This window comes from Periplaneta americana, chromosome 15 (genome assembly GCF_040183065.1).
Source record: "Periplaneta americana isolate PAMFEO1 chromosome 15, P.americana_PAMFEO1_priV1, whole genome shotgun sequence".
Classification (NCBI taxonomy): Eukaryota; Metazoa; Arthropoda; class Insecta; order Blattodea; family Blattidae; genus Periplaneta; species Periplaneta americana.
Genome location: NC_091131.1, coordinates 22851834 through 22871484, shown reverse-complemented (window position 1 = coordinate 22871484; position 19651 = coordinate 22851834). Strand labels below are relative to the sequence as shown.

The window sequence follows — 19651 nt, the reverse complement described above, 5'->3', positions numbered from 1 at the left end:
GACATAATCATATACTTAGTCTTTTCGGGATTTACTTCCAAACCTATCTCTTTACTTACTTCCAGTAAAATTCCCGTGTTTTCCTTAATCGTTTGTGGATTTTCTCCTAACATATTCACGTCATCCGCATAGACAAGCAGCTGATGTAACCCGTTATTATTATTATTATTATTATTATTATTATTATTATTATTATTATTATTATTATTATTATTATTAAATGTAAAATTGTGTGCAAACATACATATTAAATTTGTGTGTCTGTATATGTGTTTAATATAACATTTTGAGACAATATTTATATTCTGAATTTAACATTATTAATTTCTTTCTTTCATTTAGTTTTTACACTTTTCACTACTATATGTGAACTATAGTTGCTTATAAAGCATTTGTAACATGCATATTTGTAATTGTTTAAAGTGAAATGCAGTGGAATGGTTATGCCCTTTAATAACTTAACCAATAACGGTACGTAAATGAATAAAACATGTTATGTTCTCAATTACTAGATCTATATCATGTTTTAGAATTACAACTTTACAAGAAATTTATTGTGTCTCTGATTGAGGTTCTGGCTGATATGTACGGTACATCTATTATCAGGCAAAACATCTCATTTGACGATATGTGTCAGAGGAAGAATAATTGTTTGTATGCATCTGAAGTCTGATTAGTGTAATATGTAACTAATCGGCGATGTATGCAATGGAGGGGGAAAGAAATTGTCCACCATACCCCATTATCTTCTGGCCTAGTTGCCTCATAAGTGATGCCTTGTTGGTATCAATTGTGAGGCTCAGACCTGTCTTTGGACAGTTGACTAAACAACAACAAGCAATTTATTAGTTTGTCTAGAAAGTTAGGGGTGGCAAAAGTGTAAGAAAAGGAACAGAGAAGAAAGTGTTAAGTGTAAGAAGATAGTGTAAGCGTGTAATAAGATAGATTATCAAACAATGAATACAAGAGAATTAAAGTGAAAAAGAAGAAACATCTGAACAAATGTGAAGTGGAATGAGAGAGAAATTGCAAGTGTAATTAAGTGAATTAGATATTTCATGTTTTTCGATGTTATGGGTTGGGAGTAGTATCAGGGGTACTGTAACTGTAGGAGTATTATAGAAATAAATATATGGAAAGAGGTAATAAAATAGGAAATTTAGGAATGAAGCGAAGTGAAAGGGATCAATATGTAAATAAACAGAGGATAGAAAAAATAAATGATGTAAGTGTTGTAAAATAGAGTAAACGAAAAAGTCAGCAAGTAATGTAGGAGAATATAGCGGGAAAACAATGATTAAGAGTAGGTAGGATTTGAGGGTAGAGAAGAAAATAAATAAATAACGCAAATTATTAAGGAAGGAATATGCAATATTTAATAGGTGAGCGAGAAATGGAAGGGAGACAGTCTAGGTAGGAGGGGAGAATAGAAGAGGATAGAGAGGGAAGGACATAGAGCAATTCAGTCTTAACAGATCTTTAGAAAGTAATCAAGAAATACTCGGCAATGAATACATTAATAGAAAAGAGTTGTATGTATTAAAGGGATTGGTGGATCGAAAAACAGAAATGTGAAGGTCCACCAAAACTGTGAATTGTAAAGTTGACTGACAAATAAATATATCATATCATATTAGTTTGTCTTTAAAGAAAAACGTCTGATCATTTCTCATCAAAGAGCCAGGGTTCGGACTTTGTGATATTTGTGGTAGTAAATTGATTATGGGGTATGTCTTTTCAAATGCTTCGGTTCATTCTGACAGTGTTATTCAACCATTACTCCATTACTGTTAATATACAATATGTAAGAAATACTGCTGGCTTACCTCTCGCGGTTGTAGCTGGACAGCTTGAGTTGCTCGTCGTTGGTGGTGGCGTTGGGGGTGCCGGACGTCCTGTTGGCGTCGTCCACGTCATCGACGGCGCCCACGGTGGTGTCGTTGGTCTCCTGGGGCACCGCCTTGGCCGCGGCGGTCTGCTCGGAGGTCGTCCTCCTCCCGGACTTGGCACCGTGGGATTTGTGCTTCTGGCGGACCACGACGTCGGGGGCTTCGTCCGCCGGCGCCGGCATGTCCTGCTGCGGGTAGTCCTCGAGGTCCTGCCTCTCCAGCAGCCTCATCTCCGCAAGAATCGGGTCCTCGGCGTCGGCGTCCTCGTGATGGACGCGGTGGTGGTGGTGGTGGTGATGGTGGTGAGGACTCTCGACGGAGGTCGAGGGGCGGGAAATTGTGGGGTGGATGCAGGTGGACAGCAGCGCCAAGGCGAGAAACGCCAGTTGCAGCGTCGTCGACATTTCCGATTTAAGACACCCGACGGACTAGTCTGTAATGTTACTTCTTTCTTGTTTTAACCTGTAAGAAGTATAAGAGATGTGTTATTTTGCTTGTGCGAGGCGCAGTGGATGCGTGAGACGGGGATGTGGCTCCGACCTCGAGACACACGCGAGTGACGCTGCGAATGTGGGAGAAGCGACGGAGTTTGCGAGCCGAGCCGCCAAATGCTCACTACTGCCTCCCGCCCTCTTCATCTGTGTCGAAAATGAGATTGTGTGTGTGTATATATGCGTGCATGCGTGCGCCTCTCCACTGCTGGGGCGGGGAGCGCGCTAGGTGCGAACATGTGCTCTGAAAGCGCGCCGAGTAAACAAACACAAGTGAGATTTCTAAACTACAGACTCATAAATTTCCCAAGTCTCTGTTATCCTTGATGGCAATGTACTGATGATCGTTGTAAATTCTAACTCTGAAGAAAAGCTTGCGATCGGAATCTTAGTTTGTAGTTAGGTGAATATAGGTTAAATACTCGTAGGGTCCGTCTTCTTGCTTATCAAGTAATGTGTAGTGTTAATTATTAACTATGTCACATTTGAATAATTTCAAGGGAAAAATTGTTCCGGGGCCGGGTATCGATCCCGGGAACTCTGGTTGAACGTACCAGCGCTCTGTCAACCGAGCTAACCGGGAACTCCACCCGACACCGTCTCAACTTTTCCCTTTGTATCCACACAACTCGCGTGGGCTGACGAAACGCCAGAGACCCACAACGAGTGCACACAATCTATGTGTGACTTGGAATTGTGGCTTTCTGTTAACGTACACAGTGACGTATATATTATGCAAATCTAGTCTTTCAGGTAAAGCTCCCTGTAAAGCAAATTTGAATAATTTCAAGGGAAAAATTGTTCCGGGGCCTGGTATCGATCCCGGGAACTCTGGTTGAACGTATCAGCGCTCTGTCAACCGAGCTAACCGGGAACTCCACCCGACACCGTCTCAACTTTTCCCTTTGTATCCACACAACTCGCGTGGGCTGACGAAACGCCAGAGACCCACAACGAGTGCACACAATCTATGTGTGACTTGGATTTGTGGCTTTCTGTTAACGTACACAGTGACGTATATATTATGCAAATCTAGTCTTTCAGGTAAAGCTCCCTGTAAAGCAGATTTGAATAATTTCAAGGGAAAAATTGTTCCGGGGCCGGTTATCGATCCCGGGAACTCTGGTTGAACGTACCAGCGTGTGGATACAAAGGGAAAAGTTGAGACGGTGTCGGGTGGAGTTCCCGGTTAGCTCAGTTGACAGAGCGCCTGGTACGTTCAACCAGAGTTCCCGGGATCGATACCCGGCCCCGGAACAATTTTTCCCTTGAAATTATTCAAATCTGCTTTACAGGGAGCTTTACCTGAAAGACTAGATTTCCATATGTCACATTTATTGATTGGATTAACGTTTTCGGTAATTTTTGCCATCATCAGATTAACATAAGTGTCATATTATGCATACTGAATACTGGTTACGAAATATGTATGTATAATATGACACTTATATTGATCTGATGATGGCAAATAATTGCCGAAAACATTAATCCAATCAATAAATGTGACATGGTTAATAATTAAGATTACACATTACTTGATAAGCAAGAAGACGGACCCTATTTAACCTATATTCACCTAATTTAATTGCTTATCGGTCTATGCCCTTTTTTCAAAATGAAAATATTAGTTTGTAGTGTCAGTGTCCCAATTTAAAACGATACTTGGCGAAAAAGAAAATATTGGCCTGAAGGGCTGTATATAGTCCTCTGCCGCCAGTATTCTGTATGTATAATATGACACTTATGTTGATCTGATGATGGCAAAAAATGCCGAAAATGTTAATCCAATCAATAAATGTGACATAGTTAATAAATTAAGACTACACATTACTTGATAAGCAAGAAGACGGACCCTATTTAAGGGAACAGTCAACTTAAAAATTTGAGAAAAAGTGTCGTAGAAATGAAAAATTAAATTTCTACACTAATTTACGTGACAGAACTAAATCAATATGCAGAATTCTTCCCCTATTCATTGAGAAGTCACAGTCAAATGCACAAAGCCAAAAAGTAAAAAATGATAATTAAAAGTGATATTTCAATTAATGATTGATTAAAAATTGAAATATTTTTTATTTTGAAAAGTATTGGATCTAATGAGCTGAGATTTTGCATGTTACTTTCCATGTGTATATTAAAATTTTTCTCCAAATTTGAAAAATATTGGTCAAATAGGGAAAAAGTTCCAAAATATAGTTGAGTGTCTCCTTAACCTATATTCACCTAATTTAATTGCTTATCGGTCTATGCCCTTTTCTCAAAATGAAAATACCTCTGCCGCCTGAGGAGCCATCTAAATATGCTATCATCTCTATCGAAAATATTAATTTTTAACTAACATTTGCTCCGCTGGAAATTTAATCTGATAAATGTGACTTACATTGTTATGACAATTCTTAAATACAAGTATTGACGTCTAAGTGCTGCATTTATTAGTCTTTTGTCACTTGCAGAACTACCTTTAAAAATACCGCCTTCTCTAGCGAGAGTATCAGCTTTGTAGTCAAAATCAACTCTGCTCTAAATTTAAATTAATATGTGACTTAAATTACATGAAATTTAAAAATGAAAATAATGGCCTGGAGGGCCGAATTTAGTTCTCCTTCAATTATAGAGTCTCCGAGAAGTGTCACCATTTTCTCGTGAACTGTTTACTTCATATTCAAAATCACACAACAAACAGACATAATAATGAACTTATTGGACAATGGGGTAGTATGTTTTAGTAACAAGTATTATCAGAAACAGTGTGGTTCGATATAAGTGTACTGAAAATCAAGAACAGAGTCGTAAAAGTGGCAATTTAGAATGATCTAAATCGAGTTGTTAAGTTGTTTTAAAGGTGAGAATTTTTGAATGATCTAAATCAAGTTGTTAGGTTTTTTTAAAGATGGAAATAAGGATCAATTTAAATGGGGTCTAAGTAAAATTTTAAAAGCGTCTATATAAGGTATATCTGTAATGAACGTAATTGTGGCACCGGATACAAAAATTGTGAGGTCCACATTACATGGATGTAAATGTTCGCAATCAAATACAATACAATATTCAAAATTAACGCCACTCGAAATTTAAACTTGTATTACAATGCTGCCTTTACAATCTAATTTTTTATTTTATTAAATATTTACTTGTATTGCTAGCAAATTATGTAATTTTTTCCTTGTAATACAGTTTTCAAACAAGAATTCCAAATATCCTGTTGATAGGAAGACAATTTCTTTTATAAAATTTACAAGTGAACTATGTAAAGGCTACACAAAAAAAAAAAACACTGAATACTTATTCCTTTCCTTTACTAAAAAAACACAAATTGCTCTGTCCAGTTATAAATACCACTCTGGTTTGGCATACTACGAAATTCACTCCTCCTGCTATGCTGAAAGCGAATTTGTTAAACTTTTTTACTACTGTAACAATTACGTAATAAAACACCAGCCTATATGTCGTACAAACAAGCAGAATTTTATTTTAACATCAAAATATGACAGACTGCACGAACACACATGCAAAAGATTTTTTTTTTTCCGTAACTCTGTACAATTACCCTAACTTTTTGTTTACTAAACGCTATTTTGAAAAGCTTAAAGAATCTTATTTTTTATTTTATTAAATATTTACTCGAACTGCTAGCATACTATGTAATTTTTTCCCTTGTAATACATTTTTCAAACAAGAATTGGGTAATATATACTGTTGATATGAAGACAATTTCTTTTATAAATAATATTTACAAATGAACTATGTAAAGGCTACAGAAAAAAAAAACACTGAATACTTATTCCTTTACTTTACTAAAAAAAAACACAAATTGCTTTGTCCAGTTATAAATACCACTCTGATCTGGCATACTACGAAATTCACTCCTCCTGCTCTGCTGAAAGCAAATTTGTTAATCTTTTTTACTTCTGTAATAATTACGTAATGAAACACCAGCCTATATGTCGTAAAAATCAGCAGAATTTTATTTTAACATCAAAATATGACAGACTGCACGAACACACATGCAAAAGATTTTTTTTTTCCGTAACTCGGTACAATTACCCTAACTTTTTGTTTACTAAACGCTATTTTGAAAAGCTTAAAGAATCTTATTTTTTATTTTATTAAATATTTACTCGAACTGCTAGCAAATTATGTAATTTTTTCCCTTGTAATACATTTTTCAAACAAGAATTGGGTAATATATACTGTTGATATGAAGACAATTTTTTTTATAAATAATATTTACAAATGAACTATGTAAAGGCTACAGAAAAAAAAAACACTGAATACTTATTCCTTTCCTTTACTAAAAACACAAATTTCTCTATCCAGTTATAAATACCACTCTGGTCTGGCATACTACGAAATTCACTCCTCCTGCTATGCTGAAAGCAAATTTGTTAATTTTTTTTACTTCTGTAATAATTACGTAATGAAACACCAGCCTATATGTCGTACAAACAAGCAGAATTTTATTTTAACATCAAAATATGACAGACTGCACAAACACACATGCAAAAGATATATATTTTTTTTCCGTAACTCTGTACAATTACCCTAACTTTTTGTTGACTGAACGCTGTTTTGAAAAGCTGCTAACAAATTTTTGGTTTCAGGCCAGAAGTAAGAGTGATATTTGTATAAAGAAGAGTTCCCGCACTTACTGTCTAGGCTTGCGAGCCCCTTAGCTCTCTCTTCTCGGCAGTAGTAGAAAGTCGCGATATACCGGTACTTCTGAGTGGTGCAACCAATTTATACCCTTGTCTACCAGCCCGGCTCGAGCTGCAGGGATGCTGATGTGCTCCCCGCCCCACTGAGCGGGGTCACGGGGCGGTTCGGACCCCCCCCCCCTCCCTCTCCGAAGGCTCCGCGGAGATGAGAGAGAGCTGGGCGGTAGGCGGGCGACAGCCTCCGTCCTCACACCTATGGAAGAGGCGGTGTCGCTCAGACACAGTCCAGACAAACAAGGCCAGACCCATTTTGGGCCTAATTAGCACTCCGTGTCTGGACACTTTTGAAATTCACACACGGAACGCCCCTGCGCGAGTATCTAAGTCACAGGTGGCTTTTGTTGGAAGATAATGACCTCCACGGTGGGAAAATGAGCATCCGTATACTATCCTCATTACCGCGCCGAAGTAGCAATCCAATAGGTCAACACGAATACTGACCCCTCGTCTCCATTAATTAAAACATTCACACTCTTTTATGAATGTAGGTTCTCAAAAGTTAGGAGAAAATCCACAAACGATTAGGGAAAACACGGAAATTTTACTTGAAGCAAGTAAAGCGATCGGTTTGGAAGTAAATCCCGAAAAGACAAAGTATATGATTATGTCTCGTGACCAGAATATTGTACGAAATGGAAATATAAAAATTGGAGATTTATCCTTCGAAGAGGTGGAAAAATTCAAATACCTTGGAGCAACAGTAACAAATATAAATGACACTCGGGAGGAAATTAAACGCAGAATAAATATGGGAAATGCCTGTTATTATTCGGTTGAGAAGCTCCAGTCTGCTGTCCAAAAATCTGAAAGAATTTATAAAACAGTTATATTACCGGTTGTTCTGTATGATTGTGAAACTTGGACTCTCACTCTGAGAGAGGAACATAGGTTAAGGGTGTTTGAGAATAAGGTTCTTAGGAAAATATTTGGGGCTAAGCGGGATGAAGTTACAGGAGAATGGAGAAAGTTACACAACACAGAACTGCACGCATTGTATTCTTCACCTGACATAATTAGGAACTTAAAATCCAGACGTTTGAGATGGGCAGGGCATGTAGCACGTATGGGCGAATCCAGAAATGCATGTAGTGTGTTAGTTGGGAGACCGGAGGGAAAAAGATCTTTAGGGAGGCCGAGACGTAGATGGGAGGATAATATTAAAATGGATTTGAGGGAGGTGGGGTATGATGATAGAGACTGGATTAATCTTGCACAGGATAGGGACCGATGGCGGGCTTATATGAGGGCGGCAATGAACCTTCGGGTTCCTTAAAAGCCATTTGTAAGTAAGTAAGGTTCTCAAAAGTTAAGAAAATTGGCATATTTCCCGACTATTTGTAGGGCTATACGTCAGTGGCATCGCGTGTAGTTCTTTCCAGCTAGCGGTTTCGACTTCGACTCTCAGTAAGGAAAATGGACAATGATATGTTCTCCCACGAGAATTCCTTCTTTATAGTTTCTGCCTTTCTTACTTTCTCAATTGGCTGTCACCATGATGATAGCAGAAATAAGAAGTAATTTGTATGAAATTTCAAACTTTCACGGTGTTTGGGTCATCTTCTTTGTCTAGCGCAGCGTTTCTCAAACTTTTTTGAAGTTGGGACCAGCTTTTTAAGTCAAACAGTTCCGCGGACCACTTTACTCTTGTTCCCTTCGAAAGAAAATGTATCATGTTTGTAGCATATTTTAATACCAGTATAGTTATATTTTAAAATAGAATTAATTAAATTAATTTATTTTAATTAATTTTATATTAGTATTAACTAATTCAGCTAATGTTAATAGAATAAAATTCAATTTTGTTTTTTTTTTTTTTATAATTCTAGGCTGTTAGAGTTTGGATAATCTTTAACTTATTAATTAACAAAATAAATAAATGTTTGTACCCATATTAATAATCACTGATATTAATATCATCACGTTCCTTTCTTTTCAAAGATCAGGATCGAAGCCAGTTTTCCATTATTTATAATGGGCACTATTTAACAGAGACATAGACAACTACTAGCGTGTACCACATAACGATTTCAAACAAGTAACTGCTAACAGGCAATCGACGAATCAACAATGCACAGAATTTGTTACTTATAAGTTACTTGTGATTGGCTACAAAAAATATAATTAGAAAAAGTATTGTAATTTGAATCTCTGGATCTGATTCGCCCGGATTTTAAAATAGGCGGAGTCTAAAATTTCTTATATCGTCATCTGGAAAAACAGATATAAAAAGAATTAATGTAGAAACATGCCCGATTTTCAACAAGTAAATATGCAATTAGGCACTTTCTATATTGGTGTACAACGTACAGTGCGTGACCATTTCAGTGTGCAGACTGGGTGTCGGCAAAACTATTAAGAAAGTCATAAATACATGAAAAGGTTCGGTACTTTGGTCCTGTTATGAATTCGGGTGGTCCCTGGCTAGGTTACAGGCGCGGGATGTGCAGGGAAAAGATGGCGAGAAACACCACGTTCATAGTGCTTTAAATCCCTCTTTTGTTGCTGAAGGTAGAGTGGGAATTCGGTAGACGAGTAGGGTAATAAATTTCATAAAATGTCAGTACTGAGAAAAAAAGTGAAAGGCGATTGCCATGTGTCATTTCCAAACTCTGAGATTTTCAGCTGTAGTGTGATAGCAATTCGTTTGAATTTTATTTTGTCTTCTGTCTTTTTTGAAGGACCACAAGGGCAGACCTCGAGGACCAATTGTGGTCCGTGGACCATAGTTTGAGAAACGCTGGTCTAGCGAATACCACAACAACAACAACCAAATTTCTTGGCTTAAAAATCGATAATGTGTTAAACTGGAAAAATCATATTAAAGAAATTACCCCTAAACTAAATTCAGCTTGTTTTGCTATTAGATCTATGCAAAAGATAGTAAATATCAATACCTTAAAAACAATATACTTTGCATACTTCCACTCGGTAATGAGTTTTGGAATAATATTCTGGGGAAATTCCACAGATAGTAACAATATATTTCTATTACAAAAAAGAGTAATTAGAATAATGGTAAGTGACAAATCTAGGGAATCGTGTAGGACTATTTTAAAAAAACTACAAATAATGCCCATGGCTTGTCAGTATATCTTTTCATTAATAGTCTTCCTCGTATGTAATCGTGAAAACTTTATAACTAATTCAACAGTTCATAGCATAAATACACGTCAAAAAAATGACTTTCATACTCCATCGGCAAGTCTATCGTGCTATCAAAAAGGAGTGCGTTATATGGCAGTAAAAATTTTTAATAGCCTCCCTATCGATATAAAAAATGAAACTCAAAACATACAATTATTTAGGGCCAAATTAAAGAAGTACCTAATTTCTCACGCCTTCTATTCTGTAGGTGAATTCATGACATTCAATAACACTTCATGAAATTGATACTAAAACTATGTGTTGTACTAGTAGACTATACTGTAAATCTCGTCTGTATATATTTCATCTAGACTGTGACTATAAATTAAGATTTTATAATAGTATTAAGTTTTTTGACTTGTTCCATATTCTAGCTGTAAGCATGTATGAATGCCATGGAATGTTAATAAATACAATACAATACAATACAATACAATGCTAACCTTTCTGGGGTAGCCTATATGAATTGAAACCGAGCGACTGCGTCAGACCTTAAAGAAAAAAACCAATGGGAGAGAAGTTGTAGGTTACATGTCTTGTATTTACGGGACGTAAAGGAACGCTCTTCCTGATGAGCTGTAGGTAATGTATTTCGTTTATTTCTCGCCCACGTTGAATTTAGACCGGGAATAATCTCTACAGTTGAAATCGCCATTAAATAAAGTAGGCCTACTGCTACTGCTGTTGCCGCTGCTGCTACTGCCGCTAGTACTCCTGCTACTATTGCTACCACTGCTACTTATACTACTGCAGCTATTCGTAGTTACTGTTCCTGCTACTAATGCTACTGCTACTATTGCTACCACTACAATATTTGGTTTATAAAGAAGATTTTAAGGTTTAAACTGCATATTGACATTTCATTTATAATAATAATAATAATAATAATAATAATAATAATAATAATAATAATAATATTGTTATTATTATTTAGTTTAGTCGGAAGAGTTAAGACTTGTCATCCAATCTGCTGTCAAAAAATCTGAAAGTTAGAATCATAAAACAATTATATTACCTATTGTTCTGTATTGTTGTGAAGCTTGGACTCTCACTTTGAGAGAGCAACAGAGGTTAAGGGTGTTTGAGAATAAGGTGCTTAGGAAAATATTTGGGGATTAAGAGGGATGAAGTTACAGGAGAATGGAGAAAGTTACGCAACGCAGAACTGCACGCATTGTATTCTTCACCTGGCATAATTAGGAACATTAAATCCAGACGTTTGAGATGGGCAAGGAATTCACGTATGAGTGAATTCAGAAATGCATATAGAGGTTTTAAATGGGAGACCGGAGGGAAAAAGACCTTTGGGGAGCCCGAGACGTAGATGGGAGGATAATATTAAACTGGATTTGAGGGAGGTGGGATAAGATTGTAGAGACTGGATTAATCCTGCTCAGAATAGGGGCCGATGGCGGGCTTATGTGAGGGCGGCAATGAATCTCGGGTTCAATAAAAGCCAGAAAGTAAGTAAGTAAGATTTAAGAGCGTATGATCTTTTCTTGCACTCAGCCAGCAAAAAGATTAAGGGTGCTATTCATAGACATTTCGCTAGCCCGCGCTATGAGCGTGCTAAACTAGCCTCGGCTATCGACTAATTACTTGTACAAGATTCATGTCATATATCATATCATATCATATATCATATCATATCATGTATCATATCATATATCATATCATCTAGGTGGCCCGGGTTCGATTCCCGGTCGGGGCAAGTTACCTGGTTGAGGTTTTTTTCTGGGGTTTTCCCTCAACCCAATATGAGCAAATGCTGGGTAACTTTCGGTGTTGGACCCCGGACTCATTTCACCGGCATTATCACCTTCATCTCATTCAGACGCTAAATAACCTTAGATGTTGATAAAGCGTCGTAAAATAACCTACTAAAATAAAATATATATCATATCATATATTATATCATATATCATATCATATCTCATATATCATATCATATCTCATATATCATATCATATCATATCATATCATATCATATCATATCATATATCATATCATATCATATCATATATCATATCATATCATATATCATATCATATCATATCATATCATATCACATCATATCTTATCATATCATATATCATATCACATCATATCTTATCATATCATATCATATAGGCCTATCATATATCATATCATATCATATATCATATCATATCATATATCATATCATATCATATCATATCATATATCATATATCATATCATATCATATCATATCATATCATATCGGTAACACTGGTTTATGAATACGAAAAACGTAGTTCGCTGATCATCCACCGGAAGCCCGAACTAAAAAATGTTTATAAATATGGCCCATAAACATTAAACTTCCAAGTTTCAAAGATCACAACAAACTGAGTTCGATAAAAGTTATATGTGATATAAAAGTTAACCTACTTGCGAAGTAAACAGTAAAATACTTTGAATTATTAAACAGTGAAATACAAATTCTGTAAAAAGGTAAAGGTAAAGGTATCCCCGTAACATGCCATGAAGGCACTTGGGGAGGCATGGAGGTAGAGCCCCATGCCTTCCATGACCTCGGCACTAGAATGAGGTGGTGTGGTCGGCACCACGCTCTGACCGCCTTTTACCCCCGGGAAAGACCCGGTACTCAATTTTATAGGAGGCTGAGTGAACCTCGGGGCCTTTCTGAAAGTTTGGCAACGAGAAAAAATCCTATCATCACCTGGGATTGAACCCCGGACCTTCCAGTCCGTAGCCAGCTAATACAAATTGTGTAGCAAAATTAAACTAATAATAGCTCTACATAATGTGATAATATATATCAAATAATGCTAAATAATAGGAAAAAGTTAAGATGAAAATCATTGTGAACATTCGGCGTTATCATGATAAATGTCTAAAGAACGAAATTACCATGTAGTCATTGACCATTAGCGTCAGTTTAATAAATAGAATGAATTGGTAAGAGGATTGTCCTTTTAACGGTATTACTAATAAACTGCGTATAGTTTTTATACTAGACTTATGCAGATTTGGGACAGAAAACGTTACTAAAAAACCACATCACCAGGAATATGTTGCTAACACATACAACAATTAGCTAAGAGAAACTAGAAGAATGGTAATGTTGATGAAGTGTGCAGAATTCGAAAGAGCGAGGGCAAATAGTGTAAAATTTCACGTTCCTCGAGTCGGAGCGACGAAAGACTTGTGAAGGACGGTGATATGTGATCATTCATATGGCAGCGTATTCTGACGCACATATGATTTCTCCTAGTAAAAAGGAAAAGCCAATCCCATTACAGGCCAAATTAGCCTAAAGGATAAGGCTTCCATCTTTAGACAATCGAAAATGGCAATAGGGATGCCAGCCCTATGTACCCGCCGTCTTTATCTCCAAGGAAATATTCTTGCTACTCATCTGTTAAGGGTTCCGTACACCGAAAAGACTTATCGTAGTCTGAAGTCTGATTAGTGTAATATGTATCTGGCAGCGATATATGCAATGGAGGGGGAAAGGAATTGACCACCCTACCCTGTTATCTTCTGGATTAGTTGCCTCATGATTGATGCCTTATTGGTGTCACTTATGAGGTACCTCACAGAGGTACTTCTGAATTGGATGATTGCCTAAGTTATACACGCTCAGACTTATCTCCGATACTTCATAGTTCACAAAGAAGACGTAAGAGGTCGTTGAAATCAATTATCACTGAATAACAAAAAAACATTTTCGGTGGATATCTTGGTACCCAACAGGCGTTCTAAGACAACTGAAACATGCCGATTCCAAATATGCAAACCATTTGCCTCTATTACCCACCGTTCTTGAGATATACGACATCAACCATTATGTATAACAACTCACAGACAGGAGTTTCAGTAGAGCATTTATTGCTACATGGGGTACTAATGAACATGGCTTTAGCTAAGAAAATGGTGCAGTTGCGGCACATTACACATAATTATAGTAGGAGTAATATTTCAGTACCACCCTGCAAGTCTTGGAAGTGCCTGTCTGCAATGATCTTCCTCATTTGTGGACATAAGAACACACCTTCTCTCACTTGCGCGTAACTCAACTCTGGAAACTGTTGCACAGGTACCAAAAACCATCTGAGTCGGTGTTTAGTGCCTTCACGAAATTCTTCATGAGCCCCAGCTGTATGTGAAGCGGTGACATGATAACTTTTTCATGCTCAACCCACGGCGCACGAAGACTGCATTCTATCTCTGAACGGCCAATTGTTCTTTATGTAATGATTCTTTCTATCTCTGATGTCCCACTCGCAGATGAAGCAGCAGTACTTGGTGTACCCTGTCTGAATTCCCATGAGAATAGTGATAATGTTTAAATCACCACAGATACGCCAATTGCACTCGCGATAGTGTATTTTTTCAAGAAATAGAGACATGGTTTCGTACGTATCTTTCAGTTGCGTAGAATATGCAACCGGTACTGACGCTTATCTGTTTCCATTGTGTAATAACTTAATTTTATTTACTACCTTCAAACTTGTCTTAGGTGAGTCTATGAACAGTCGCCATGCTCCAATGCTGTGTTCCACCCCGAGGCTTCACATAAGATCTTGAATGTCCATGCATTAGCAAATAGTGTCACTCATTGCAAGGAACTTCACAAGTTCTTTATGTCTGTGCCGAAACTGTGAAGTCGTAACCTGTGCAAGAAAATTAAATTATTTAAGACGTGAACCGAGCAGTTCAGCTCGTCCTTTTGTTAGTGCAAGGTCCCGTACGAATCGGAAAGTTGAGCATTATTCATTAAATGAATATCTTCTCCAGGTTGGTAGTAGTCAGAGTCTAAATCGTTGGTAGGAGATGAAAGAGGACTTTCTTCTTGCGTTTCTTCATTAACTGTGTATTCTTTAGGTGATGTTGATACTGGACAAGTGACGTGGTCACGTCAAATTAGTTTAGAAACTGAAGAATGTCTGGATACTTTACAGATGCACTAGTTTTGTAGGAGAATCCGGTGACGTTTGACAAAAAGAAATAACAGTCTGTGGTGTGGTTGCTTGACTCACGCCATATCATAGGAACTCCAAATGTCAGGTGGTTGTTATTCTTCGCCTTCCTTATCCAACCGCACAAGTTGCATGCATAGATCAAACTGATGAACTGTGGTGCCCACGACTTACCACTGTCCACTTTCGAACCAAAGTATAGTTCATATTATATTTTCTTAAGAAACGGTGTAAAATTTTTCCGATGGAATTTGTCTGTTACATAGCCGCACACGAATCAAAACACATCTGGTGAAATTCTACATCATCTGGAAAAACGAAAATAAATAAATAAATAAATAAATAAATAAATAAATAAATAAATAAATAAATAAATAAATAAAATAAATCGACGAACCGTGTTCCATGTAAAAATAAAATTTCGTCGATAATTTCAAAATCTGACGTGATAGCGCAAAACGGTTTTCAGTGTTGAAATCAACATGAAAAACTACATTAGAAATAGTAAACATCATGTCAGATATCTACCACTTGTTTATCAGTGTTATTCTTCGTGGAGAAATGCGATCACCCGAGAAATACTATCCCCTCAAGGTTCTACAGTAATAGAAATGCGTGAAAATAGTTTCTCAGTACTTTCATAGCTTGCTGTCATTTCGTTACAAAGAATATGAATAATGATCGACAATCCGCAGTTACAAATATAATATTGTCATGTCTTCACGATGCCAACAATCAGCTTTATAATTTTAAATATTAAGCTCGTTCTCATAGAAGTTGTCACGTAGCATTTCCAATTGTTTGCTTTCATATTTTCAAATCTTACTGTTACAATTTTGTGCTACACGTGTTTATTATTGTAGGAGAAAGAAATTTGAGTGAGGAACAGTCAGTTAGTGTAAGGTGACAAGTTATAAGATCGGTTAGCTAGAATGCCTAAATTCAGTAAACCATTGAAAAGTAAACTTCATGCTTACGTTAGTGAATTTGGTGCCCAAGTGTTTTTAACCGATGGATCAGTTTTGTTATGTAAGGTTTGTGAAAAGACAGTTAATCACGAAAAAAAGTATTTTATATGTCAACATGTGTCAACTAGGAAGTAAAAATGTGAGTTATGTTGATATAATTTAAATTTATTGCCAAAATATATTATACCCTTTTTAAAATTTATAATTCCTTTTTCAAAGGTGATTGTGTTTTTTACTGCCTTTTTCGCCTGCCTATTTTAACTGTTATAAATGCCTAAACATTCGGACTTTATTCATCATCATCATCATCATCCTTCACGAATTATTCTTCTGTAGACCTGTTTCAGCCCCATCTAGCAGTCTTCTAAAAGGTCTTCCTGGTCGACGATGTCCTCTAGGTTTATATTGCATCATAATTTTTGGGATTCTTGAATTTTCCATTCTTCTTACATGATCTAGCCAATTTAATTTGTATCTGTTGATATTTTCTTCTACTGACTCTACTTCTAATTGTTCTAAAATTTCTTCATTCCTTTTTCGGTCTAAAAGAGTATATCCTGCTGTCATCCTGAAAAATTTCATTTCCGTTGCTTTGATTCTCTTCATGTCTTTTTTCTTTAATGTCCAAATCTCACTTCCGTATAAAAGTGAGGGTAATGCTAGTGTATTATATATTTTTATTCTTGTAGATTTTTGTATTAATTTAGCTTTTAATGTATTGTTTATTATTACATTACTTTCAAGCCTCAAAAAAGCAGTATAAGGCTTCATTCATAATTATATAAACTTCCCGCTGTGTTTTTCGACAGGAAGGAAAGGCTTCGCAGTTTGATTTTCCTACACGCGAGTCTGTTCCCTCTAACAACCTTTGGTCCGGTTTATCTATTCAGATAATAAAGAGTTGCGTATGCATTAGACAACCTCCGGGATACTAGGAATTACATTAGCTGGAATTCTGTAGCAGAACTGACGTCTGAAACTTGCGTCTTTCTAGACGACTGTTTTGATTCTGTGCGGAAATGTTGTTGAAAACAGCCACGCCTTGTTACATCTAACATACGTACCTTCGACAGAGAAAAATTAATTGTCATTAATATTCATAAGCTTTACGCCCTGGAGCTGTTCTGTTATTTGTGAGTAACGAGAACACATTGACAACATTTCTTTTCCTGTTAAAACATGGACTTGAAATAGTAACGTAACTGATTTCCAGTGAATTAGGAGAAAACACTTGAAACAAGTGATCTGTAGAAACTGAAGCTTCACATCGCTAAACTATAATTCGATTTTATTTTGTTTTATATTAAGTATCATGTGACATATCGTGATCTTCATCAGCATCATCTTAATTATTTTAGGTGAATCTTGAATTTGGTATTGCCAGTATAGGGAATTAAAAACAAACACTGAACATACCTTAGTTTTGTAGTGTGGAGTAGTAGAAACTCGATGTGATCACTGGGAGAGGTGTAGTCCCAGCCATTCCGCCCTAAATAGGTTCCTTACTTATATAGGAAAATCGTCGTACTTGAAGGAAGAAGGCGGCCATATTTCGTCGTTGTGACGTTATTTCAGGTGAGTGGGAGAATGATTGCAGTGTCGCCAACTGTGGTAACCATTCATATTATTTTACACACCAAACAAAACCTAACCTACCTAACTAACCTAACCTAACCTAACGTGCTACACACCTATTGTAACATTCCTCACGTTTAGCACACCTGTTGTAACATTCCTCACAGTTTCATTTCGTTTGCCGATATTGGCATTCCTGCTACACCCATCTGCTGGAAATCAGAGTCATCTAGCGGAAGTGAAGTGAAACTGCGACTCTGTTAATTACGTTTCCTAAGTTGATTCTGTGTTATTGTGTCATTGTAGTGATAATTGAATATATATTGTACAATAAAAGTTGAAATGTGTCGCGGCTGTGATAAAAGTGTTCAAAATTGATTTCCAGCGCCACAATGCCAGTGATAAACGTGTGAATATTCGTTTGGAGTCCGTTGGAAGTGGCAATAGGAAACTGCAGATTGTCCTTATTTTACCATCTGTTGCGAATTCGAAAGGAAGCAGTAGATCAAATGGTCAGCTTCAAATACTTTGGGTATAATATAAATAGTAACATGAGCTGCTCCAGCAATGGCAAAGAAAATTTTTAATAGGAAAAGGAGCATCTCCTGCGAATCTCTGGAAAAAGAAGTAAAGAAGAGACTAGTGAAGTACTTAGTGTGGAGTGTGGTGATGTATGTGGCAGAAACATGGACATTACGACGAAGTGAAGAGAAAAGAAGTTGAAGCATTTGAAATGTGGATATGGAGAAGAATGCAGCGTGTGAAGTGGACAGACAGAATAAGAAATGAAGCTGTGCTAGAAAGAGTGAAGGAAGACTAATGCTGAAACTGATCAAGAAGAGAGAAAGAAATTCGCTGGGTTACTGGCTAAGAAGAAACTGCGTACTAAAGGATGCAGTGGAAGGAATGGTGAAGGGAAAAGAAGTTGGGGGCAGAAGAAGATGTCAAACGGTATACAGCATTAAGAGAGGTATATGGATCGTATATGGAGGCTAAGAGGAAGACGGAAAAGAAGGAAGATTGGAGAAGCAATTGTAAGCCTAAAAACGTTCTCGTCTCGGCTTGGAAACCAATATATTATTTTAATGTACCGAAGTACATATCATATTTCCATGCAGATATTCTGCGTCATCATACGATGAAAGAGTAATGGAACGGAGAAAAATTCTCTCCGGCGCCGGGACTTGAACCCGGGTTTTCAGCTCTACGTGCTGATGCTTTATCCACTAAGCCACATCGGATACAACTCCGACGCCGGTTAGAATCGTCTCAGATTAAGCTCCAACTCTTGGGTTCCCTCTAGTGGCCGCCCTCTGCACTACGTCATAGATGTCTATGAACGCAGGACCGAAGTCCACACATGTGCTGAGGTGCACTCGATATGAGTGACTAGTTGGCCGGGATCCGACGGAATAAGCGCCGTCTTAAATCACGAAGTGATTTACGCATATCATATATTGTATCCGGTGTGGCTTAGTGGATAAAGCATCAGCACGTAGAACTGAAAACCCGGGTTCAAGTCCCGGCGCCGGAGAGAATTTTTCTCCGTTCCATTACTCTTTCATCGTATGATGACGCAGAATATCTGCATGGAAATATCATATGTACTTCGGTACATTAAAATAATATATATGATATGCGTAAATCACTTCGTGATTTAAGACGGCGCTTATCCGTCGGATCCCGGCCAACTAGTCACTCATATCGAGTGCACCTCAGCACATGTGTGGACTTCGGTCCTGCGTTCATAGACATCTATGACGTAATTACTCTTTCATCGTTGGAAACCAATGTTCTGAGCACTTCAATTACTGCTTCGTTCGATGATAAAACTTCTTCTTCCCCCACCCTTTTTTAGTTCCGGAAGTGATAGTCTCTGATAGGGCTAAATATATGGTGAATC

The 19651-nt window shown here is 37.2% G+C and overlaps 1 protein-coding gene across 4 annotated transcripts in view; it reads right to left on the bottom strand.

The window, feature by feature from the left end:
* The window catches only part of LOC138714729 (uncharacterized), a 153306-nt gene extending 146214 nt beyond the window's left edge, over window positions 1-7092 (bottom strand). For 2 of the 4 annotated variants that reach the window (XM_069846821.1, XM_069846824.1), the window contains exon 1: window positions 1827-2534. In XM_069846821.1, the coding sequence (XP_069702922.1) occupies window positions 1827-2293 (467 nt within the window). In that variant the 5' untranslated portion in view covers window positions 2294-2534. Of the gene's footprint in view, window positions 1-1826; window positions 2535-7029 lie in introns of those variants that run through there. The other 2 variants (XM_069846822.1, XM_069846823.1) reach the window with 2 other exon arrangements.
* Between the last annotated feature and the right edge of the window lie 12559 nt (window positions 7093-19651).